Raw genomic sequence first — 25662 nt, forward strand, 5'->3', positions numbered from 1 at the left:
GGGCTCCTGCATGTTCTTGTTTCCAGCATAATTATTTTTAAATCCCCCTGCCCCCAAACACATACACACACCCCAGAGGACTTTTTGTCACTGTTTGTTTTGTTTTTTTAATGGCATTTTCAGCCAGGATAATCCAGAAGGGAAAGGGAAACTTCTCCTCGCCCCCTCCCCGCACCCACCGTTGGAGGGCTGGTTTGAAAACATCCGTCCAGAAATGTGAAAGACGAAAAGTATTCCCACTTCAAAGACTTCCCTTACTGCATGCAAAAAAAGAAAGAAAAAAAAGACGGCAAATGTCATGGATTTTGTGAAATAGATGCCCACTAAATGTCGATTAAATAAGAGGAAAGGTTAACTTTTTTTAGCAGGAATGAGTGGGTGATACTTGGCCAGCCTGCTCTTATAGTGAGAGGAAGGAACAAAGGAGTGTGGGTTGTGTGTGGGGGAGGTGAAGCCCAATGAAATTCTAATGAAGCTCCTCCCGTACTTCATTCCAGCTCCAAATTTAACCCGCTTAAGAATTTTGCGATCCCTGTGTGTGGGATCTTCCACGAGGGCTGCGAATGCGAGGTCCAGAAAGTCTGTCTTTCACCCCCACCATCCCCACACACAAACACCGCCCCTCCCTTTTAGATCTGTTGTTTTGTGTATGTTTCAATCTTCCTTTCCCCATCATGTTCCCCTGTAACCAGGATCTTGGGCTTGCCCTTTCCCACGCTCTTACTCCAGAATCACAACACTGGTCTCCTCCTGCATTCATCTCTCTGCGTCACTCTTTGTGAATGGTAGGGATAGCAAGTTGTGTGTGTGTCGGGGGGATGCGCCCAGGAAAATACCTCCCTGCACACTTTGTGGGGGAGAGTTCCATTTTTCTCTTCTAGGAGTTCAAAGCTCACTCACAGGATCCATCTCTGTGTGTGTTTTTAAATTGTATCCCCTCCACCTTAATCCTGCAATCTCACCCCTCCTTCTCATTTTCCTCACCCCTCCCTAAAAGTTGGCAGATATCTGTGCGGGTAGCAAGACTGCTTCCCTTATTCCCCACCTCCCCTTCCTGGAATATTCCATCTTCCATGACATGAGATGGCGGTGGAGGCGGGGGCGGGGGTGCGCACAGAGAGGTAAAAAAGGGAGTGTTTCCTTGAAGGCTCAAATGGGTTGCAGCTGTAAGTCTTGGTTTCTGATGAAAAACATCTGGGCAGCCCCTGAGGCGAGACCACCAAACTGCTGATGTCTCCGGCTGTAGTGGCGAGTGCCAAAGAGGGTGACTGGTAAAGGGGTAGTGGTGGTGAACATGGGGAGCAAATCATACATTAGAAGTGCCCTTTCACCAAATGCAGACCCAGTTTGCAAAGATTTAGTGGCAGGGTTTAATTTAAGCTAGGGATGAGCCTTGGAACCTATTTTTAAACGATAAGAGTTTGGCCTCTTAGAGAATCTAAAGTGAGGATATTGGCGTATTCCTATCAGCTGCAGTAGGTTTGTTTCAAACCGTTCCACAGCTGAACTTTCCCCCTCAACTTTTAGTGTTTATGAACATTCTGTGACATCATAGCCACTGAGTCTTGGATGGACTCGGCCCTGCAGGCTGAGAACCGTTCGAAGTCATGATGGCCATGAATTGAAGACAAAAACAAAATTCAAAGTGATGAAGACAGAAACAAAATTGAAAGTGATCTTGATAGATTGGAGCGCTGGGCAGAAAACAACAGAATGACATTTAATAGGGATAAATGCCAAGTTCTGCACCTAGGAAAAAGAAACCATATGCACAGTTACAAGATGGGGGATACGTGGCTCAACAACACTACAAGCGAGAAGGATCTTGGAATTGTTGTCGATCACAAGCTGAGTATGAGCCAACCATGGGATGTGGCTGCAAAAAAGGCAAATGCTCTTTTGGGCTGCATTAATAGAAGCGTAGCTTCCAAATCCCAGGAAATACTAGTTCCCCTCTACTCAGCACTGGTTAGGCCTCATCTGAAGCACTGTGTCCAGTTCTGGGCACCACACTTTAAGAAGGATGCAAACTGGAGGGTTCAGAGGAGGGTAACAGAGATGATCAGGGGACTGGAAACAAAGCCCTATGAAGAGAGACTGAAAGAACTGAGCATGTTTAGCCTTGAGAAGAGAAGACTGAGGGGAGATATGATAGCGCTCTTCAAGTACTTGAAAGGTTGTCACAGAGAGGAAGGCTAGGATCTCTTCTTGATCATCCCAGAGTGCAGGACACGGAATCATGGGCTCAAGTGACAGGAAGCCAGATTCCGGCTGAACATCAGGAAAAACATCCTGACTTTTAGAGCAATACGACAATGGAACCAATGACCTAGGGAGGTGGTGGGCTCTCCCACGCTGGAGATGTTCAAGACGAGGCTGGACAGCCATCTGTCAGGGATGCTTTAACTTGGATTCCTGCATTGAGCAGGGGGTTGGACTCGATGGCCTTGTAGGCCCCTTCCAACCCTACTATTCTATGATGCTATGAACTTGTGACATTTTAACATGCAGATCCGTGTTCTGCTTGTGACAAAATGAGCTGGACCACCCTCTTCCCATGTGCAGCACATCTGCCATGCTGTGATGTCACAGAATGTTCAAAATCACTCCGGTTGGAATAGGGACGTTCAGCCATAGAATGTCAGATCTGAAAATGCGTTGGCTGTGAATGGCTGTTGGATCTCAGTGGGGTGGCCAAGAAAGATTTGCCTGTGACAATGGCAAATTTTAATTTTAAAAAATCACAGTAATTTTGCCATATCACAAATGCACATAATGAATCAGTCTACGGCTGGGGCAGATTAAAAAGAGATGAAAATATAAGAGGCCAGAAGCTTACGTCTGTCTTTTCTTTCCCCACCCTAGCTTTTAGGGTACGATGAGAAACCCCTTACCTTACAAATGTTCATCGGCACAGCAGATGAGAGGAACCTGCGCCCCCATGCCTTCTACCAGGTGCACCGTATTACCGGCAAGATGGTGGCCACCACGAGCTACGAATCCATCATCAGTGGCACCAAGGTTCTCGAGATGTCCCTGCTTCCTGAGAACAACATGGCTGCCAAGTGAGTCATTTTGCAGGTGCACAAGGGCAGGGAGATCTCCCCAGCTCACCATCAGAAGCATGGGGAATATGTCTGGATGTGAAAGGCCTTTTCCCCCATGTTATGTGGCAGCAAACCTGAAGGGAGTGGTAATTAGGGATGTATGGACTGTTTAAAATCCACTCCATCTGTGTTTCGCAGATTGACAGGTGCCTTTTGTTTTGTCTTCTGCTCACAGACAGATGCAAATTGGTATTTTTCACCATATGGAAAAATGCGCAAATAATTACATAAGTATTTACGTAATTATTTACATAATTTACCCTAGTATGTAACATTTAGTATATTGTCCCCCATTCCATTCAATGTTTCCTCAGCAGAAACGTACGTATTTTCCTATGAATTTCATAGAATAGTAGGGTTGGAAGGGGCCTGTAAGACTATCGAGTCCAACCTATTTATATGCGTAAATTTCAGGAAAGTAAAAAAAAAATCATCCAAAAGTCCACAGACTCCACGCGGCCTGAGGGGGGTCACTCCACAGCGGATTCTATGGGTCGGATTCTTAGAAATCCGAGTTCATTTTAGTTTATCTCGAATTTCTCCAGCATCTGTCCTGTTTTTCTGAAAGTACATTTATTTATTTATTTTTTTACTTCATCTCTATCCGCCAAATAGCTGAAGCTCTCTGGGCTGTTCACAGCAATGAAAAACATAAAATACAGCAGAATAAAGAACAATATAAAACTTCTAAAAGTTTCAAACTACAGTATAAATCCAAAGTAAATACCAGCAGCAGTGTAGAGATGATACCTCTGTATGATACCTTGGTTTTCAAATGTGTGTTGGTCTCACGCTACATTTTTAGATCAAGCTGCAATCCTATGGTCCCTGGGGGGACATCACAGGGGCTGTAGTATATGTCGGATCTCCCACTCTGAGGTCAGACGGGGACCTCCAACCTCGTCCCCCCCCACCAAGCTGCTGCTGAAACCTCAGCTGCTGTTTAACATCGGAAGAAGGGGGGAAAAGGAGGGGTACAAGGAGAGGCTGTTCATCTGCAGGAAACCAGTGGGAGGGATTCATACCCCCAAAAAATAGCCGGGGAGGGGGGGAAGCAACTCCTCCCATTCCTGACTCCCCGCCAGCCTGAGCCCAACAGGCTTTGGATGCAGTGGTTTGTTCACCTTTGAATCTTCCTGACGTGGCAAACAGGATTGCTGTGTTAGTTCTACATCTAAAAAATATAACGTGCAAATCTACCCACCCAGAGAGGTGAGCTTGAATAGCTTCTAAAAGACAAGAATCGGAATCGTACGTTACCAGAGGAGCCCAGTTACCCCTTTGCTGGAGTCCCATCCCTGGCTACTCCCAATGCATTGTGTTTTTTTCCATTGTTCCCAACTATGGATGCTCTTGGATTTATGGATTTTAAACAGGAATCTAAAAAAGTCCCAAATATTGATTTTTTTCCCCTTCAAATTGACCTAATGGTAGCAGCCAAATGCACTCACATTTGAAAATGGTGACACAATTTCATTTGAGCTCTAGGTAGGACTCTTGCCGTTGTTCTAAAGCAGCAGTGTCGAACATCTTTCAGTCTGAGAGATTAATTCAATTTCAGAGAAGCTCTTGGTGGCTGCATTCCAGTGGTGGGCAGAGTCGAAGGCCAAAGGGGCAGAGCCAAAATACCAAAAGTTTAAAGCTGTTACTGCCAGTAATTAAGCCTAGGAAAAGCGAATGGGGAAAGGGCTGGACAAGCCAAGAAACCACCAAATGATTGGCAGTTGGGAGAAAGGGGGCGTGGACATTTGGGGAATCTCGGAGGGCCGGATTTGGAGCCCTAGGCATGTTGGATTTGGCCCATGGGCCTGAGGTTTAACACACCTGTTCTAAAGGCTGATGCAGAGGTACATACCTTGAGCAGTGAATGTGCTGTAGGTCCACACTTGGCCTTTTAAGGGACAGATGTTCAAACTGAACCAAGCTTAGGAGCAACAAGTTTAGCCCTTTTGCCCAGAAAGAACCTGCTATGCAGAGCGCTGATTGGTTATCAACTGTGACAATCCTGAAGCTATCTCCCATTCTGATACAAGGCTGGCTCTTGTGGCTTTGTAATTATCTCTTCCTCCTTCTTGCTGGCTGTTCAGAGTGCTGATTGGCTGGCCCATGTAGCCATTGCAAAGCCACTTCTTCCAGCCAGAGTAGTACTTCGAGGTTTTTAAGAGAAGCAGTGGATTTAACTTAACAAAAATACTGGATAAACATTTAAATGGATACATGGGCCAGATGCCAGGGGAAAAAAAGGTTTTTTTGAAGCTTGGAGAAGGGGATGGTGGTGAAGGCAGAAGCAGAACCAAGTACATATATCAATAGGAGAATGATAAGAGACCAAACTCTCCTCACAACAGGAAAACTCCGAAAGGCAAAGTTAGGAATGTCAGAGGAATCCATTTGGGGTTGGAACTCAGCGAGGTATCGTTGGCTCAGCCACCCAGAATTCAGTCCATTTTCCGCTAATTGGCCTGACTCGGTCTGCAGTGAGTCAGGCAAGTTAGCAGATTTTGCTTGTTGTTGATTTTTAATTTGCGCAAAGTACGGCCACAATTCCTGCCGATTCTGCAAATTTGTGCAAATTGCAGCCACAATTGGCACAAATCTCTGCTTTCACCGATTGCAGCCCAGCAAAAAAATAATGGGAAAAGTCCCCGGAGTTCGGGGGAAACCGGCAGCTCCGCTCAGAAATGCAAGCTGAGCCAGGCAGGCAGCAGAAGTCCGTCCAGCCCCAAAAGGGCTGGACTTCCAAGCGACAGACATCCCTAGGGGAGGTACATCTGTCTCAGCCCCAAGCATCTGGCTCAACAGGTTTCCTTCCTGCCTTCTCTCTGGTCAATCCCTGGGCCTTTCCTTTTCCTCACCCCAGCATCGACTGCGCAGGGATCTTGAAGCTGAGGAACTCGGACATCGAGCTGCGCAAGGGCGAAACAGACATCGGGCGCAAGAACACCCGGGTGCGCCTCGTCTTCCGTGTCCACATTCCACAAGGGAACGGCAAGGTGGTCTCCATCCAGACGGCTTCTGTGCCCATCGAGTGCTGTGAGTGCCCAGTGTCGGGGATGTAAAGGGGCATACATGAGACAGGCCCGGCCTTAGCACTGCGACGGCCGGAATCCAAAGATGGAGGGGGGCTGAATATACATGGCTTGAAAGGGAGTCAATCAGCTCCCTTCTAGCTTCAAAACACACTTGCCCAGGAGCTCGCTTCAGTCTGCTGGTGACAGAACCAGCGCAAGGAACTGTCTGTATATTTAAAGCTGGACCAAATCTCTCTCTTTTTCTCCTTTTCTCTTTCTCTCTTTCTCCCCTTCCCCTTCCCCCTCCCCGCTCTCCCCCCCTCTCTCTTTCTCCCTCTCTCTTTCTCCCTCTCTCTCTTTCTCCCTCTCTCTCTTTCTCCCTCTCTTTCTCCCCTCCCCCTCCCCCCTCTCTCTTTCTCCCTCTCTTTCTCTCTCACTCCCCCATACACCCCACTTTTGCAGGCCTGCAAAAGTTCATCACTTGCAAAAGGGTAGATATTCGGTGACTTTGCAGGGGGTGCGAGTGAACACTGACAGTATTTGGTGAGGAGGTATCTCCATTAAACACAAATTTATTTATTTATTTATTTATTTATTTATTTATTAAATGTATTAATCGCCCATCTGGCTGGTCACCCAGCCACTCTGGGCGATGTACAAAGTATATAATAGAACAGTTTAAAACAATAAAATTCTACAGTACAAACATTTTCTAAAATACCCTAACCCACCCCAAATGCCTGCCTGAACAACCACGTTTTTAATGCACGGCAGAAGCTCATTAGAGAGGGGGCATGGCAGAGTTCCCTAGGGAGGGAGTTTCACAGAGTGCGAGCCACCACAGAAAAGGCCCTCTCCCTCGTCCCCACCAGTCTAGCTGTCCTGGCTGATGGGACAGAGAGGAGGCCATCCAAGGCTGATCTTCTTAAGCGGCCTGTCTGGTGCTGCTGGAGGCGCTCCTTAAGATAGGCTGGGCCGGAACCATATAGGGTTTTAAAGGTCGAAACCAACACCTTGAATTTGGCCTGGAAAACAACTGGTAACAGTGCAACTCCTTCAGCACTGGAGTGATGTGATCTCGCCGGTGGCTGCCTTTTATCAGGTGAGCTGCTGCGTTCTGTACCAGCTGCAGCTTCCGAACCGTCTTCAAGGGTAACCCCACGTAGAGCGCATTACAGTAGTCTAAACGAGAGGAGACCAGGGCATGTACTACTGATGGGAGCAGATGGTCGGGAAGGAAGGGGCGCAGCCGCTGTATCAGATAGAGTTGATACCGCGCTGTCTGGCTCACAGCTGACACCTGAGCCTCCATGGACAGCTGGGAGTCCAAAATGACCCCCAGGCTGCGGACCTGATCTTTCAAGGGTAGCCGTACCCCATTCAACACCAGGTCAACATCCCCCAGCCTCCTCTTGTCTCCCACCAAAAGTACTCGGTCTTGTCAGGGTTCAGCTTCAGCTTATTCCTCCCCATCCAGCCATTCAGAATCTCCAGACATTTGGACAGGGATTCTACGGCCAACCTTGGTGAAGATTTGAACGAGAGGTAGAGCTACCTGTTATCCGCATATTGATGACACCACACCCCAAACCTCCTGATGATAGCCCCCAGTGGCTCACATAGATGTTAAATAGCATCGGGGAGAGGATGGAACCCTGTGGCACCCCACAAATGAGTGGCCACGGGTCCAAAACCTCCTCTCCCAGTGCTACCCTCTGGTACCTGCCAGGGAGGAAGGACCGGAACCACCGCAATACGGTGTCTCCAATGCCCAACCCCTCCAGGTGGTCCAGGACGATACCGTGGTCAACGGTATCAAAAGCCGCTGAGAGGTCAAGGAGAACAAGGAAGGAGCATTCACCCTATCCAGAGCCTTCCTCATATCATCCACCAAGGCGACCGAGGCCGTTTCTGTCCCATGCCCAGGCCTAAAGCCCAACTGAAATGGGTCTAGATAATTGGCTTCTTCCAAGTATGCCGTCAACTGCATCGCCACCACCCGCTCAATCACCTTGCCCCAAAGTGGCAGATTTGAGACTGGGTGAAAGTTGTTCACAACTTGGGGATCCAGGGAGGGCTTCTTTAAGAGCGGTATTATCACGGCCTCCTTGAGGGCTGATGGCATAACTCCCTCCTCAAGGGAGGCATTCACCACTGCCCTGATCCCTTCACCCAGTCTCTCTCTGCAGCCCATAATGAGCCAAGATGGGCAAGGATCAAGTAAGCAGGCGGTCAGCCTTACAGATGAAAGCACCTTGTCCACTTCATCAGAAGGAAGAAGCTGGAACCGATCCCACAAAACCGGTTTGCCACAGGCCACCTGTTGCTCACTAACTGTATCCACAGCGCACAGAATAACACTCCTAATTAGGGATGTACGAAAGTCACTTACCTTTTCGCGGAATTGATTCGCGGTGGGGGGGAGGCGCTCCATCCCTCCCCCTGGAATCCTCGACGGGGGGGGGGAGGCGATCCGGTCCTCCCCCCTGGAATCCTGCCCGGCCGGCTCCACTCCGCGGTGGCTCCACGGAGCAGCCGGCCAGGGCTGTCCGCAGCCGGAGTTCCAGCCGCGGACGAGCTGCTGCGGACGCAAATGGTGGCCGCCATAGCGGCCGCCATTTGTGTCCAGCCAGGCTGCCATGATAGGCTACGTAAGTATTTACGTAGCCTATCACGGCAGGCCACAACAACAACAGCGTATGCAAATGGCGGCGGCCACGGCGGGCGCCATTTGCATTCCCTGTTTTTCACTGTTTTATCTTATGTAAATATTTACGTAGGCTATTACGGTGAAAAAATAGGGGAACGCAAATAGCATAGTGGGCGCTATTTGCGTTCCTTTTTTTTCTGCTGTAATAGCTTACGTAAATATTTACGTAAGATAAAACAGTGAAAAATAGGGAACGCAAATGGCATCCCGGAGAGGGGTCTGGTAAAGACCAAGGACTCTCGATAGATAACAGCCACTCCCCCTCCCCGATCCCCAGCCCTCAGCTGCTGTACATACGAAAATCCAGCTGGACACATGGCCGCAAGAGTTGGAGCAGCGGCCTCAGCCAGCCAGGTCACCGTAATACATGCCAGGTTTGCACCCTCATCCAGGATCATGTCATGGATGAGGGCTGTTTTCTGGGTAACAGACCTGGCATTGTAGAGCAGCAGACGAAGGCCAGAAGATGGAGTCACGCCTCCCCCAGCCATCCTTTACACATCTCTCCCTTGTTCCCCTTACCTGGCATGGCCTGCCCCTCGCACTCCGCCAGCGCCTGCTGCCCAGCCTCGGTACGTTCTGGCCCCCAACACTCCCCACACAAGGGCAGTCTGAGGGTTTCCTTCTTTCTCTTCCCAAGAAAGGAAGAAAACGGTCTGGCCCCTCATGATAAGGGGTGGCTTTGCTGCTCCAAGCAACGCAGTCACCCCCCTGTGACGGAGTCTGTAGTGTCCTTCCCAGAGGCATTCATGGGGTAGGTGTGGGGAGAAATGGTTGTCTCCATTCTTAGAATTTCCCCCTGGCAAAGATTGGATTAATCTTTACAGGGGCATCCCTCCCCTCGCCCTCTGAAACGTACAAGAATCCATGGGTCCAGCACTAATATACTTCTAAAAGAATAGCAGTGGATGTGTGTGTCTCCATCAGTGCCATTGCACCAAGACCATGAAACCTCAGCACCAGGAACACGGCATGCATGCTAAGGGGACCTCAGCGACCTGCACCTCAGGTTTATTTTGTTTTTTTCCAAAATAATTAATGAATTGTGTCCCTGTGGTTGAAGCCTGCAGTAACATCCTCAGCCGCTAGGGGCAGATTTCCCCACCAGATTAGTAGGATGAAGCACAGAGGACAGCTGCCCCCCCCTTGGCCCGTTCCCTCCGGGGAATAGAGTGGGCAGACCCCTCCTTTAAAGGGCTTTAAGGGTGCATCATGGCAGGGGCCGTGCCTAGTGGACATGCCTCCATTCACACAGGGTGGGTGCAGCGCGTCCCATTCCGACAGCTGTGTGAGTTTGCTTGAAGGCTTCACTGTATCAAGCGAAGGCCACATCCAACCTGTGTGAAGCCAGGCCCATCCGCCAGCGTACGTTGAAGGGAAGCACTCTGTGTATGTAAGGGAAACAGCACACTCTTCAAGTGACCCCAGGGCTCCTGCAATTGGAGAGGGCTGAGCTACTTGTCGAGGGAAGCACGTCCCCCGGTCCTTGGCATCACTTGTGGATCTATTATAGGTTAGTTTGGTGTGCTCCAACCTGGTGACACCCAGGCACCTAAACACCTGGTTATGGCGCATAGATGGAGTGGGTGGGTGGGTGGATGGGGTGGAAACAAGTAGTTTTCCAGCCAGCAACAAGATGGACCTGCTTTCCCTCCCCTCTCCTCTCCTGCCCCTGGTTTTAGAGATGGCCGCCCTTGCGTGCTTAAAAAACAACAACCACTCCTTCCTTCCTTCCTTCCTTCCTTCCTTCCTTCCTTCCTTCCTTCCTCTCTCTCTCTCTCTCTCTCTCTCTCTTTCTGTCTCTCTGTCTGACCTCAGAAGAACCTTACTCCAGTCGCCTAATGGAGGAGACGTCACAACTGTTTTTTGCCGCCATGGGTACCTATGGGTACCATAAGTACCCTACACATACTCTGGGCACTCCTTTATTTTGCATTCCTTCATTCCTTCATTCATTTATTGCATTTATACCCCGCCTTTTTTCCTCTTGCAAGCAACCCAAGGTGGCTTACATTATCCTCCTCCTCTCCATTTTATCCTCACAGCAACAACCCTGTGAGGTGGGTTGGGCTGAGAATCTGTGACTGACCCAAAGTCACCCAGTGAGCTTCCATGGCCGAGTGGGGACTAGAGCCCGGATCTCCCAGCTCCTAGTCCAAAACTCTTGCCACTACACCACATATTCTTGGACTGACCTCCTCTCCCCACTGCCCCGCTCCTTGCTGGCCCTGAAAAACATTGTTATACTAATTTATTTGAGGTGGTGGTGGGGGGTTGGCAAAGCTCCATCAAAGTTCAAGGTGTTTTTGCAGAATCACCGTAGGAAGGCCTGCCCTGAGGAGCTTACAACTTTTGAAAGGAGGCAATAGAGGGGGAGAGGATATATTGGGACTCAGACCAAGTTAGCTGCATGTAGGTCCCATTGAAATCAACATTGAAATTTTTAAATCAGGCCTGAAGTCCCATCAATTTCAGCGGGAAATGCGCAGCTTATTTATTCTGGATGCAACCTGTTGTATTCAGCTGTGTGTACTTGTGGGGGGTGAGAGCTAAAGGCTTGCACCAAAGACATTGTGGGAAAGGTGGGTTTTGAAAGAAGAGGGGAGACAATAAGGACCCTTTGGGGGAAGCGACTCTCATGTATGGTGTATGGGGAGGCATTGGACTCTTAACATGATACTGCCCTACCCACTCCCCAAAATGTGGCTGTGGCCAGGCAGGATGGTCTCTGTTCTGATTGCTCTCTCCTGCGCCTTGCTCTCAGCCCAGCGCTCAGCTCAAGAACTCCCCCAAGTGGAAAACTACAGCCTCAGCGCGTGCTCAGTGCATGGCAGCGAAGAGCTGGTGATCAGCGGTGCCAACTTCCTGCCCGAATCCAAAGTTGTCTTCATTGAGAGAGGCCCTGGTAAGCAGCGCGTGATAGGACTTGGGGGCTTGTCTTACATTGCTTTGCAGCACAGGCCTGTTGATTTAGCTGCTGGGAGTGAACGCTCCGTGGTTGGGGGCAGCATACCTCCCATTGCCAGATGCTGGGGACCAAGAGCAGGCGATGGCTGTCTCCGACATGCCTGGCTTGTAGGCTTCGCAGAGGCGTCTGGCTGGGCCAGGTGGGCTTTGAGCTTGATCCAGCAAGCCCTGCCACCCTCTCCTATTCTAATAAAGCTGGCTGATGCCTTGCCTGTCTCCCTTCCTCTCCACCTGCAATAGATACATTGATCCTCAAGATGCAGGCCAAATCTGGGTCATCTGGGGTCCTAATCTGGCCCTCTGGTGTTCCCTAGAGGGCCACACTCACTGCCCATCATTTGGTATTTTCCTGGATTTTGCACATCCGCCCCCCTCATTCTACAAAGTTGAAATGCCTCTCCTAAGGCTTAGGTACTGGCACTAGCAGCTTTACACTAAGATATGCTGGTACTTTAGCAGGCCCCTTTTGCCCCGCCCCTTTGTCTTTGGCCCTGGCTACCACTGGAGTATGCCCCCCCCCCAAGAGCTCCTCCAAAAGGGTTTGGGCCAAAAGGGGTTCCACAGCTCTGCCCGACAGTGAACCAATCGCCTTTTTGTTTTCAGATGGAAAACTCCAATGGGAAGAGGAGGCAAATGTTAATCGGTTGAAAAGCACGGAGGTAAGAATTCCAGACCGGGACCTTTTCATGAACATACGAAACTGTCAAGGGAACTACGACCTAGATTTTCTATATTTGGGACTGGGCTAGGAGGCCTTCATGGGTGCACTGAATAGGGAACAGGGAAAGCCTTTTGATGAACAGGGACGATGGCAGGTAAATTCTGGACTGGACCGTTTTGATTACACTCACTTGAATGCGTCTTTCCTGTTGGAGGCCAGCTGATGAATAATCCCCAATGCAGAGATTTGTGTGTGTGTGTAAGTAAGTAAGTAAGTAAATAAATAAATAAATGGGACAGGTATGCAGTGCAAAGAAACAATTCCTGTTCTGGATGTTTGTTTATTTATATACCACCATTCTGCTACTTCACAGCTTAAAAAAAAAAACCCTTGCAATGTAATAGACATAGTACAAAAGAGGCTGAGAAGGGAGAGGAAAATAATCAAGTTCAGACTGCTGCAATTCTGGGAGGGGGAAAGCCAAATGGCAGTTGGTCCTAACCAGGCCGACGGGGGGGACCTTGCCGTCTCGCCTCAAATGCAGCCAAATGGAATAGCCAGTGGTGGAGGCAGTTCTGGGAGGCGGGGAGCCAAACGGCAGTAGTTCCCAGTCGAGCCAAGGGAGTGGGCCCGGGTGTCTTGCCTCTCCCTCGGGTGCAGCCAGGTGGGATGGCTGCTGTTGGAGGCAGTTTGGAGAGAGAAAGCTTTCTCTTACACGGATTTGGATTGGGAGTGTGTGTTTGTTTGTTCTTCTCTCATGGGGTGATGGAAAGGAAACCCAGGACTGGATCATGCCTTAAGGAGCAGGAGGGGGACGGTACAGGGAAACCTGGAAAGGATTTGGGGGATCTGGGTTTCTGGATGCAGCGGTGGCCACAGAAGATAATAGATGGTGGACGATGGTTTTGAAATTTAACTTAAATTTAACAAATTTAACCATTGTCTCTTTCATCGCTTCTACAGGCCTCGCTGACCCTCACAGTTCCCGAATACAGCAACAAGCGAGTATCACGGCCTGTTCAGACATACTTCTACGTTTCAAACGGGCGCCGGAAAAGGAGTCCGGCTCAGGCCTTCAAATACTTACCTGGTATATAGATATGAAAATGGGAGTTGAGGAAAGATGCGGGAGGGGCGGGGATGCTAAAGGCATATTACTGATTTCCCCCCTTTTCCCTCTCTTCTCCAGTGATCTTCAAGGAAGAACCACTTCCAGATTCCCCACACCGTAGTTTCCCACACATCTCTCAAAGTACTCATTTCCCACCACCGTCAGCCCAGGGCACCATGGATTTCTCCCCTTCTGGGCCACCCTACTCGTATGGCCCGGAACACTCCCCACCCTGTTCTCCCTACGGTCCTGATTGGAGCCCTTGCTCGTTCCCTACCCCGCCACCCCGCTACAGCCCTGCCTTCCGTTTCCCTGGCAATGAGGCCTACCGGGGCACTAACCTTTCGGTGCCCCTCCTTGCTCCGGCGGGCCTTCCTCACCTCCACACTCTAGACTGCCGCCCACCCCACTTCCAGCCTCCCAGCCCACAACTTGGCCCTCACCCACCAGGGCGGGGAGAATCCCATGGTGGGGAGAGGACTCCGGAATGGACAGGTCCAGAGCTGGTGGCTGAGGAACACAGCACCAAGGAGCTGGAGAAATCGGGGTTTGGCAGCAGCTTCCGGGATAACTTGCCTATCCACGGGATCACGCTGGAGGAAGGTAAAGCTAGATGTGTGGAGTTCTCCGCACCAAGCCCAAACCTCGCAAAGCTTCATTTTGGGGTGGGATTCTTGTTTTTGGAGGGGTGATAGAAAGCATAGTATTTGCAGAATTATTTATTTGTTTACGTTTACAGACCGCCTCATTTGCTAAAAAGCCATCAAGGCAGTGAACAATTTAAAACAATAAAACCTTAACATCATGTAAATAACATTAAAAACAGTAAAGCAAGCAACTATGTCAATTTAAAAGGCTAAGGGAGCAATCCTATGGTCCCTAGACAGCTTCTGGGGGACCATAGGGTTTTTTTAGAGTCCTGGATCTGAGGTCAGGCGCAGTGTTCCACCTTTGGACCCAGGAGTCTGAGCTTCCCGCCCTCTCATCTTCCCCCTTGGAGCTGGCACAAAGAGACCGACTCTGGCTGCCTTTTCATGGTCGCAAAAGTGACCTCAGAGGAGGGAAAGGGGGCAATTCTGTGGGCAGAGAAGGGAGGGGACTGAAGGGGCTGGCTTACGAAGAATCCTCCGGCCTCCCCAGCCTCCTTCCCTCGTGCTCTGCAGAGCCCCAGCTAGATGGGCAAAAAAGCCCGTCTAGCAAAAATGCAGAGCAGGAAGAGTGTGGAGGCAAAGGTCGCCTTCACGCCCCTCTTGCTCTGAATAGGATGCTTGTCAGTCTCTGAGTTCAGAGGCTGACGGGCATCCTCTTAGGATTATTATTATTATGATTATTATTAAATGTATTAATCGCCCATCTGGCTGGTCACCCAGCCACTCTGGGCGATATGCAGCATACAATAAAACAGTTTAAAACAATAAAATTCTACAATAACAACATTTTCTAAAATACCCTAACCCACCCCAAATGCCTGCCTGAACAACCACGTTTTTAATGCACGACGGAAGCTCATTAAAGAGGGGGCATGACGGAGTTCCCTAGGGAGGGAGTTCCACAGAGTGGGGGCCACCACAGAAAAGGCCCCCTCCCTCGTCCCCACCATTGCGCCCTAAATTTGAAAAGATGTGTCTTCCTGCTTCAGAGCAGTTCGTAAAAACATAAATCCTTCCAATTTCCCTGTAAAGTGGGTCGACGTTATTTTGGGATGAGTGAGCTCCTCGTTGGGTTGACCTGGAAATAACTTGATCTGCTTTTGCCTTCTCCCCTGTCCCACTCAAAGAATCGGGAAATACCTTAGGAATCAGCCAAGCTGTTTCTGATTTTTTGGTTTGTAAATAAGCGGAGTTATTACGTTTCCCAATTTCATAGGCATATAGGAAGCTGCCTTGCTAATTAGTCAGATTGCTGGTCAGCCTAGCTCAATATTATGTACTTCTGCATGCAAAGCAAGTGCTCTAGCACTGTGCTACGGCCCCTCCCCGCCAAATTCAGATGGATCCTGCCACACACCCATTAGTCACAATCTCCCTCGCCCTTCCCTTCCAATTACCCATACAACTACAACAGCCAGTATTCCCAGTGGCAAATGGCGGGGGGCGGGGAGGAGAGGGGTCTCTCCCTGCTCCTTTCTTGAGCGCTTGACATGCTTCCACAGAGCACACTTGGTCATAAATAGGCGCTAGGAAACGTAGTATCAGCACAGCACTCGTATTATCTGGCTTTTGCAGATATTGGGGGCAGAGGCTAAGAAAGTATAATAGCTTGCGTAAGGCCTCCTCGCGAGTTCTCGGTTAGGTGCTGAACTCTACCCCAGCATGGTGAGTTTTCTTTCATGCTTTGTCTGTCTCCGTCCTGTTGGCCCGTTTTCTCCCCTGCAGTAACCGAGATCATCGGCAGGGACTTGAGTGACTTCCCCGAACCGTCCTGCGAAGGGGGACGGAGCTGAGAAATGGCAACATTCCCCCGGATGCTCAAATCTTCAAGAGGACCGGAGGCTCAGCTCAGAGGACAACGACAGGGGCCCAGAGAAAGGTGGCGACCACAAAGATTGCCCCGAGTGACAGTTGTGCCTGTTCTTGGGGGACCCTCATATTTATATCTCTGCCTCTTGAGTTTCCTACCTATCCTTTCATGCATTCTGTCTCCCTTTCCTTTAATTCTGCCCATGCTTCTGTAAGGGCTGAGCATAACTCTGAATTTGGTGGATCAAGGCAAAGTTTCCTCTTGCTGAGTTTTCTCCCTGGTAATGTCCAGCCAGAAGAAACATCGAGGGGGCTCACAACATGCTCAGTAGCTATCCCTGTTGTCATTCCACAGTATCCACGCATCAGAGACGCAGAGAACGTTTGACCAAGAGTGAGGATTGTACATCTGGCTATCCCTGAGAGACCCAGCCCTGCCTTTCTTTATTGAATCTCCTTTTAAAGCCCTCTACAACATCTTCCCCCAACCTGGTGTTCTCCACATATGTTGGACTACAACCCCAACAGCAAAGCCAGCCATGCTGGCTAGGGGATGTGCGAACCAGCAAAACACGAGCTCACCACATTTCTCCAAATTCCATTTCGAAGCTCGTTCAGACTCGTGTCCTTGTCAGATTGCAAGGTTTGTTTTTTTCCCTTTTCACATGAAAATCCATGTGTATTTTCATGCTTTCTTCCAAATAGTGTGCATCCTTGAAATGTACATGTTCTTCTCCCATTGATTAAAGTGTAATTGTGTGCATTATTCAAATGTGCGCATGTTGTCAGATGCATTTTGGAGTCTGCAAATCACATTGTAAGCTTGAAACAAGCTTTGAGATGGACTTTGGAGAAATTCAGTGAGCGTGTGTGTTGCTGATTTGCACATCCCTAAGCCAGCATGGCTGGCTTCGGTGCTGGGAGTTGTAATCCAAATGTACAGCCTTCGACCACAGACTGTGTCTGAGTCCATATTTGGTCCGAAAGCTGCAAACTGGGTAAAGCCTGATATAAAAACTAACTGAAATGAATTTCTCATACATCCCTATGCTGGCTGGGGTATGCTGGGAGTTGTAGTCCAACACATCCGGAGGGCACCAGGCTGAGGAAGGCTGCTGTACAATGGGGCCAGCACAACATCTTGTGGCAATGAGTTCCATGGGTTAATCCACTCAACATGGATATCTGAATACGACCATCTATCTGCCAGATTGTTGTCTGTCTATGCATCCCTCTAGTCTTTTTAAAATTATCCTGCCCATCCTTCTTGCCCATTTCCACCACCACCAAGCCTACCGTCATATCATCCACACTGTCTGTCCATCAAACCACCTCCAATCTTCATTTCCTTCTTCTGTAGCAGAGAGGGTTCAGATTCTCAGCCTTCACCCTATCCTAGGTTGGTAGTTCCCCTGGCAGTAGTGTATGGGACGTGTCTAAAAACAACGAGTTTCAAACAACATTTCTGGGACTGTTCCTTGGGGACACCATCCGTAATGGCCTGCCAGCTTCCCTGAAAGACTGAACGCCTGGAATTCTTTATCTTCTCCTGCCATCTGGAGTTGCATGCAAGTGCCTTGTGTGTTCTAGAAAGCACACTTGATGGATGCAGAAGAACACTGAGTGGAGATGGGTGGAATGGCTTGCACCCGGTCTGCCCTGTTTGCAGATGTGCTCCAAAGGAAGTCTATTCCCTCCTTTTGTTATGTGTGCTTCTAGGAAATAATCCTAAATATCCACACATTGACCTTTTTAAAAAAAATGTTTTCTTAAAAGCCCTTAAAGGCTGCCTAAAAATAATTTTAAATAAAAACGTGTAAGGTGCTCTGAGGGCTGAATTATTTTCTGTCTGTCTTTTGCAGAAACTAGACAGCGGGGCACCTGTTACAAGTGGCGCTGTGCGTATCCCCCCAGGAGCAACAAGCCACTCCAGGGCAGGGAAGAAATGCCTGTATTTGCTAGCTGCTTTGGTGGCTAGTCTCCAGCCTGGCACTCTCACAAAAACAAAAAAGCAAGGTTCTAGTCCTCAAGCCTGTGAAGAAAGGCTTGAATATGTGTAGGTGCTTCCTGAAGAAATCTTGGCAGCCACAATGAGCTCAGAATGGGATATGCAGTAGTTGCAGCTGGAGGGAGGGGAGGCTAAACGCCCTCCGTAATTCCCCTTCCTCCTCCATATCTAGCAGAAATCGAATGCATTGGGTCAAATGAGCCAAAGGCTTGACGTATTAACATAATTTATGCAGGTTTCAGAATTCCGACTTTCCTGGGCACACAATTTGGATAACACCTCGGCGAGGATTTTTTTGACTAGTTTCTGTCAAAAAAAAATTAAGGGAAGTAATTAAGCTCTCGGACCACCTCATCAAGAATCCGGCAGGCGTGCGGGTCCCGAAGCAGCCCTGACTTTGATCTGTGCATGGATATGGGAGTTGCAAATCCATTGAGTCTGCCTTGGAATTTGGACGCTGAATTCCTCTCCCATCCCAAATGTCCCACATGAACGGAGTGTACGCACCAGACCATGTCCCAGCATCTTTTGCTTGCGCGCAGGCATTCCTTGGCTGGTGCTCTGGGACCCCTTGGAAGGCAATTCTGTGCGAAAATGGTTCCTTGAATCTCTTTCTTACTTGATTTTAACACCTCCCCTACATCTCTGCCATTGGCTGTGGAGCAATGATCGTCCTGAGGGACAGCGGTGGTTAATTTTTCTACCCCTCCCCTCCAGTTGCCAGTCTCTTTGGTTGCCTTGTAATTGTGTCCTTGCTAAAGAAGCTGCTGGTGAATGTACTGGAAGGATTTAACACCAGAGGTAAATGAATTGTAGCTGTGTTCTTTTATCTTGTCTGATCTTGGAAGCTAAGCAGGGTCAGCCCTGGTTAGTACTTGGATGGGAGACCGCCTGGGAATCAGGCTTCCTGCACTGAGCAGGGGGTTGGACTCTACAGTCTTGTAGGCCCCTTCCAACCCTATGATTCTATGATTCCCCCTCTATAAATATTCTTCCAAGCAAATATGCTTCCTCACCTAGCTTGGGTGCCCCATGTCTGCAATTTATATTGCGCAAAAGTGATAAATATATACAAATAGATCACGTTTTGGCAATCAATTTACAGGTGCTAGGGCCCCCAATCCAGATTAGGGATACAGGGAGAAAGGGTTAAAGTCCTCCCTACACTGCCCCCCCCCAGCCCCCATGCTAAGCTTCCTATCTGGATTGGGTCCCCTGTGCTTACTTTTGAGTAAGAAAAGGAAAAAAGGCATAGCTACTACCTATGATTTTAAAGTAACATGTAATTTGACCGTAAGAGGTGGTTTTCAGCAAGCCTTTATACATATTGCAGAAAACCCTGATAAGTGAGGAGACACAACATTTTGTTAGAGCAATGGGATGCTTTCAAAGCACCTTTGTTGCGTTTAGAATGAACATATACATTTCTCCATATAGTTGAGCTGTGGTGGGTGGGAAGCATTCTGCAAGTTTGGAGCAGAAATTGGCTGTGCACAGTGCTGATTGGCTGGTGCCTGTAATGTCACCAAGGAACCTCTTTCTTCCCCCCTCCCATCCCCAGAACAATTTTGGTTTTGTTTGTTTTTTTAAAAAAGAAGAAAAGTTAATAAGTTGATGATGAATAAACCGATAAGCAGTCAGCTCAACTGAAGCAGTGTGGGTGGGGGAGGACTATTCTGACATGTGAGTATTTTGATAGGCTGGTATGCAGATCTGTCATTTCAGTTGTGAAGCCAGGAGGGAACTGGGTTCACTCACCTGCTGTGAGCTGTCCCTTTATGTTACATCTGTCTCCACCGGCCCTCCCACCTCTGACTTCTCCTTAAAACAACAACAGCAAAACCCCTAACAAGGTTCTAGTCTTCAAGCCTGTGAGGATAGGTTTGAATGTGCATGTATGTTTCCTGAAAAAATCTCAGCAGCCACAAATAGGTCAGAATGGGATGTGCAGTGGCTGCAACTGGAGGAAGGGGAGGCTTAACACCCTCCTTAATTCCCCTTCCTCCATATCTAGCACAAGTCAAATACATTGCGCAAAATGAGCCAAAGGCCTGAAATGTCCTTCATTAACAGAATTTCTGCAAGTTTCAGAATTCCGATTTTTGGGGGGCACACAATTTGGATTACTTCTTGCTGAGGCACTTTTGACTTTGTAGTTTGAGCTGCTAAATTACATCCAGTTAAAATTGTATATGGAGATTAACCCATATACAGGGGAAATACAGCAGCTCTATTCAAGGCCGTCTTTCCAAAAATGGGACATCTGTGTGAGGCTGGTAAAGATGGGAAAGTACAGAGAAGGGAATGAAATGTACCACAGTAGGTAAAAAGGTGCTTTTTAAAAAGTGTGTGTGGGGGGGGTTACACAGAAATCTGGTCCCCACCCCGCAATCCCAATAACTTGCTTCATGGAATGGTGATTGGAGACTCAGGGACATGGTAAAGGTAACAATGCTCTAATTTTGTCCTGATGGGCGGAGCGGCTGGTGTTTTTATATTTTTTGATATGCATTTGGGGGGGGGATGGTGGGAATGTTCTTTTGTAATTAAATACCTAAAAGACGTAAAGGAAATAACAGGTCTTGTGCAACTGTGTCTCTCTGTGTGTGCGTTTCTGGTTGGGAGGCATCACAAAGAAAGGGAAGTTCTAGCAAGCAGAAAAAGAGCTGGAGAAAATGTGGAAGTTATATTAGAGTCAGTTTGTCATCGTTGTTTCTGACTCTCAGGCATAAGTGTCATGCGGGGGGGAGCCCCAAGGTTTGCAGACGCACCAAAAACCTTTAGGAAACAAAACCCTAAGGGGGCAGGGCACAGAAAACACTCGGAACAACCCAGTGAGGACCAAGTGGGCTCGGTGGCTGTGGAATACTGAATGACATTGGAAGAAGACAGAAAACTTGGTAGACTGGGGAAATCAAATGGAGTATCATGGAGAAGGGTATGGCTGGCTGAGCGGAGTAGCAAAACAGGTACCCATGCTGGCTGGGAATGATAGGAGTTGCAGTCCTAAAACATCTGGAGGCTGTCATATTGGTGAAGGTTGCTCTAAGGTCTGAGATTCTAGCAGTTTAGTCCTGTTCTGATTATTTTCAGCAAGGGCTATGCTGTTTCCTGGGTGGAGGTGTGTGGGGCAGACATCAGCTGGACGGGGTCCTAGCAGGGAAAAGAAAGCTCTCTGCACGTGCTTAATGTCGCCCGCTTCCTTTCACCCATGTTCCAGGACAGCTCTGGCTCTGATTTTAGCCCTACTGTACATGTACCATCTCTGACCCCTCCATTCTCTCAAGAAGTATCAGAGGAAGCTGCCTTTTTCCAAGGTGGAAGGAAGTATTTGTCTATTTAGCCCTGTACTATTTACTCCCGCCGTTCCTAACCTGCTCCCTTCCAAATCTATTCTAATATGCAAGATGGGGATAATGGGAGTTGGAGTCCAACACATCTGGAGGGCGCTGGTCTACCCCATCTGGTAGCGATGCTCAAGCAGAAAGTGTTTTCCACCATTTGTTTCCTGATGCTTTTTAAATGGGGAGGCCGTAGACTGAACCTAGGACCTCCTGCACATAAAGCATGTCCTCTTACCACCGAGCACATTATGGCTCATGTCCGGCTGCCCCCCATCCCTCTTGCCACACCAACTCAATAAACCAAAGTTCTCTCATAGTTTCGGGGGGGGGGGTCACACTTAACACTGCCTTCATCATCGCCTATTAAGCCTGGTGCCTTCTGCTCGCAAAGTATGTGCTCTACGGCTGAGCTAAGGTCATCCCCCCACAACCCAAGAGGTTGTGAAAGAGAAAGCAAGGGGGAGGGAAGGTCCGGGCAGTGCTGAAGCGGTGTGGGAAAGAAGCGGAAATAAGACAGCAATGTCTTCCAAGAGCTGGGCCTGACAACCGAGCTCTGCTGCCACAAGGGAGTTGGCAAGAAGAGAGAGGTATTGTGGTGCGGAGGGGGCGTTAAGAGTTTAGGGCACCACCTGAGCGAGACAGCAAAAGGGGAGAGATGGGGGCCTGATTTTCATCTAATGTTGCCGTCCCCCCTCCCCGGGGGAAGGGACACGGCATTGCTCTGCTTAGCGGGCCCCCTCTGGTCCAGGGTTCATAATGGTGGCCAGGGAGATGCCTCTGTGACTGTGAAGCACCTGAGCAGGCAAGGACAGCCAAATTCAAAGCTGTAAAACAGACACAGACTGTTTTGAAATCTCCCGATGTGTCAGGAAATGAAGTTGCCGGGGCTTCTCCTGCCCATTTCCCAGAAATGTCTTCCATGCCCTCCCTGGTGTGCTTGTCAAGGCCAGCATCAAAGGTAGGCACAGTCAGGCTCCTGCCCAGGGCCCCCACAACCCGGCACAGACCCACTGATGAGAGCCCTCTGGAGCCGCTGCTCCTCTTCACCATTGCAATCTGCTCGTTCACCTTCCTCTTGCTACAGCCCAGCCTATGGCAGTGGAGAGTGCCCCCCCTCCTATGTTCATGGGCTTTTCTGACGGGGGCCACTGGTGCAGCTGGGCAGCTTTAGACCCTGGTTTTCAGAGGGGGCCCACTGGAGACATCTTTGCTGAGGGCCCCAGGAACTCTGGAGTCAACCCTGCAAGGGAGCACCGGCCGGAGAGGGCTATCGCTTTAGATGGCCACGTGTATGACTTCAGTTGTGAAGCACACAGTTCACACTGCTCTCCGCCCACCTCCCAACCATCATTCTGTGGATTGCGACTGCTTCTGTATTCCTGAGGCGTTAGAATAATAGTGTCAACCCCATTAAAGAAAAAAAAATACTCTGCGCATGTGCAGATTTGCTTCCTCAATTCATTTAAATCATAGCAGCATTATGGCTACTCTGGGTGGTCATTTGGGCCCCCTGCATGCTGTGTGGACCTGGACTTTAGATCCAAGGTTCGATCCTAGTTCTGCCAGAGATAATGGCAGCAGTGCTGCGATCAACCCCAGGCAGCTTGGAGCTGCCATCGTAGATGTCCCACAATGCCCCCGTTGTAGTGTCGCTCCAGGGCCTTGTGGGACATTTTAAATGGTGGCTTCAAGCTGCTTGGCTGCAAGTGGGGGCAGGATGGATGTCAGCTCAGAAATGGGTCTCCAGCACCTGCCCAAGGGTGTTGTGTGCTCATGCCAGGTCTGTCCGATGGTATCTTGTGTCAAAACAGAGCGGCTCCATTGAGTTATCATGGGCTGTTGATAGATCTCTTCACCTCCATGGATTTGCCTCACCCAGGGATGGGCAGAAGGTAGATCAGGATCTCCTGGTAGATTCCCTGGGCCGTCAGCAGTAGATCAGCAAGGGTCTCTGACTTCCAATGGTTTAAGAAAAGGGACAACAAAATGCCTCCCCCCACCCTCTTCTAAATTAGGCTGCTGAAATCAAGAAAGCTTGTGGGGAAGGAAACAGGAGCAGATTTGTATGCGAAAGCAGCGGTTTGGGCACAAACCATTCCATGTCCACCTTCCTATTTTGCATCTGGCTCCAGTTAGTGGACCTCAGGGTTCTAGCGAAAAACTAAAGTAGACCTTGCGAGCCTAAAGTCTGCCCAACCCTGCTGAATTCCCCTTTAAAGAGCCAGTGTGGTGTAGTGGCTAGAGTGTTGGACTGGGAGCTGGGAGATCCCAGTTCTAGTCCCCTACTCGACCATGAAGTTCACTGGGTGACTTTGGGCCAGTCACAGACTCTCAGCCTAACCTACTTCACAGGGTTGTTGTGAGGATAAAAATGGAGAGGAGGAGGCTTAGGTAAGCCACCGCGGGTTCCTTGCGGGAGGAAGAAAGGCGAGATATAAATGTAATAAATACAATAAAAATACGGAGATCTAAGCTGGTGAGCATGGCTCAGATCCTGTGGCAGCAAATTCCATAAGTAAACTTTACAAGCTGCAGGAAGTTGTCCTTTTGATTGTTGGTCCAAAATCTCCTGCCAATCAGGCTCACTAGTTGAACCCGAGTTCTAGTGCCCCACACTGTACATAATTTTATAAACCCACATCACGTCCCTCACCCTCCAAAACTCAGAAGCTCTAAACTCTCAGCAATCATCAGTCCAGACCGTCTATCCCCCAGCTGCCCCTGCTGAGGCTTTGGTCTTCAACTCCTATCAGCCTAAGCCAGCATGGTCAATGGTCAGAAATCCTGGAATTTGTAGTCGAAGACTTCTGGAGGGCTCTATAGTGGGGAAGGCTGCTTTAGCCTTTCTTCATGGGGAAAGTGCTCCTAAATCAGTCTTCCCCAACCCACTGCCCTCCAGTTGAACTACAACTCCCATCATACCCAGCCAGCATGGCCAGAGTTGGGGTAGAGTGTCCTAGATCATTTTGGTTGCCTTTTTCTGCCCCTTTTCCGGCTCCGCAATATCATGCCTTGACCATGGCCGCTGAGTGGGCTTCACAGCCGAGCAGGGATTGGAACCCAGGCCTGCTTGCTCCATATCAGTGCTCCGGCCTCTGCCACCCACTCTTGCTCATGAGTTCTCATCCTAGGTACATACAAGCTGTCTTTTCCCCCCCCTTCCCTCCCCCTTCAGACAGGCCTTAGAATGAGTCAAAACTGAGGTGCCTTGCTGCCGGCAAATGTCCCTTCAGAAAGGATGGCCGGCCCCAACACGTTCTATGAGGAGATCACCCATGAGCATGTGAAGGACTTCCAGTTCATCAGCCAAGGGGCCTTTGGTTCCATCTTCCGGGCTCGGCACCAAGACTGGGGGATCGATGTTGCGGTGAAGATTCTCAACAGGTAGTGAGGGTGGTTGGAGGTTGGGTGGGTGAGGAGGGAGCGAGTTGTTTTGTTTTACAGTTCTTTGTCATGCCTGATGTGATCCGCGGGCAGGGATTCCATAGATGTAAATCCTATAAATGAAGGAAACTCAGTCTCCATGTGTTGATCGTCATGCAGGAAAAACATTGGCATGCGTACACAAGAAGGAGGTATCCATGGGCTTGGAGGAACCCCAAGGTTTGCAAAAGCACAAAAAATCTTTAAGGAAATAACCCTACTGCGGGGCGGGGGGAACCCAACCAAGACAGGCCAATGAGGACCGAGCTTGCGCCGAGGTCACAGAATGCGGAGTCGCTGCTGGGGAAGTGGCTACCAGAAAAATCAGGTGTGTGGGGGGATGTAATGGAGTATTGTGGGAAAGGACATGGCTGGCCGGCTGGCTGGAACTCTGAACAGGAGCACTCCACACCACAACATTTTGTTTTAGGTCTCACTTGTATGACTAAGAATTGAGAGCGGAGGTGAAAGCTGAGTTGTTTCTGGGCCACTGTGTTGGGGGCAGCATGCAAGCAGTGGATTTAGAAAGTGGGGGTGGCTTTTTCTGGCCAGAACAGAAATAGAGAAGTGTGGGGGCGGGGGAGGCAGGGCTGAATCACAATTGATTGATTGATTGATTGATTGATTGATTGCCAGGAAATTAGCAATGGAGTCCTCTACTTGCTTGACATCTACATTCTGAGAAGGGCGTTTACAGGGAGTATCGTTGCTTGACATGTTCTTTTGCCTATCATGCCAAGAGGTCTCCTGGCTTGTGCAAATGCTTTTCTTTTGGCTAGAGGTGTGTGCGTGGGGGGTGTTGGTTGAATCCCCTTCTGACATTCTTCGGGTTTCAGGTTTAGAACCCACTGCAAGACAGAC

General features: G+C 49.3%; 2 protein-coding genes across 5 annotated transcripts in view; both read left to right on the forward strand.

The window, feature by feature from the left end:
• Positions 1–17849, forward strand: part of NFATC4 (nuclear factor of activated T cells 4) — a 32729-nt gene extending 14880 nt beyond the window's left edge. The window contains exons 4-10 of the mRNA XM_084806185.1: positions 2866–3065; positions 5968–6140; positions 11593–11733; positions 12399–12454; positions 13420–13546; positions 13646–14170; positions 15943–17849. Coding sequence (XP_084662311.1) covers positions 2866–3065; positions 5968–6140; positions 11593–11733; positions 12399–12454; positions 13420–13546; positions 13646–14170; positions 15943–16010 — 1290 coding nt within the window. The 3' untranslated portion in view covers positions 16011–17849. The remainder of the gene's footprint in view (positions 1–2865; positions 3066–5967; positions 6141–11592; positions 11734–12398; positions 12455–13419; positions 13547–13645; positions 14171–15942) is intronic.
• Positions 17850–20844: 2995 nt separating this feature from the next.
• Positions 20845–25662, forward strand: part of RIPK3 (receptor interacting serine/threonine kinase 3) — a 39568-nt gene continuing 34750 nt past the window's right edge. Inside the window, exons 1-2 of one of the 4 annotated variants that reach the window (XM_084806194.1) lie at positions 20845–21003; positions 24554–24762. In XM_084806194.1, the coding sequence (XP_084662320.1) occupies positions 24617–24762 (146 nt within the window). In that variant the 5' untranslated portion in view covers positions 20845–21003; positions 24554–24616. Of the gene's footprint in view, positions 21004–21839; positions 21966–24553; positions 24763–25662 lie in introns of those variants that run through there. The other 3 variants (XM_084806195.1, XM_084806193.1, XM_084806192.1) reach the window with 3 other exon arrangements.

Source organism: Heloderma suspectum, chromosome 6 (assembly GCF_057233095.1).
Source record: "Heloderma suspectum isolate Gila_16-S chromosome 6, 16-S_ref, whole genome shotgun sequence".
In the NCBI taxonomy this organism is placed as follows: Eukaryota; Metazoa; Chordata; class Lepidosauria; order Squamata; family Helodermatidae; genus Heloderma; species Heloderma suspectum.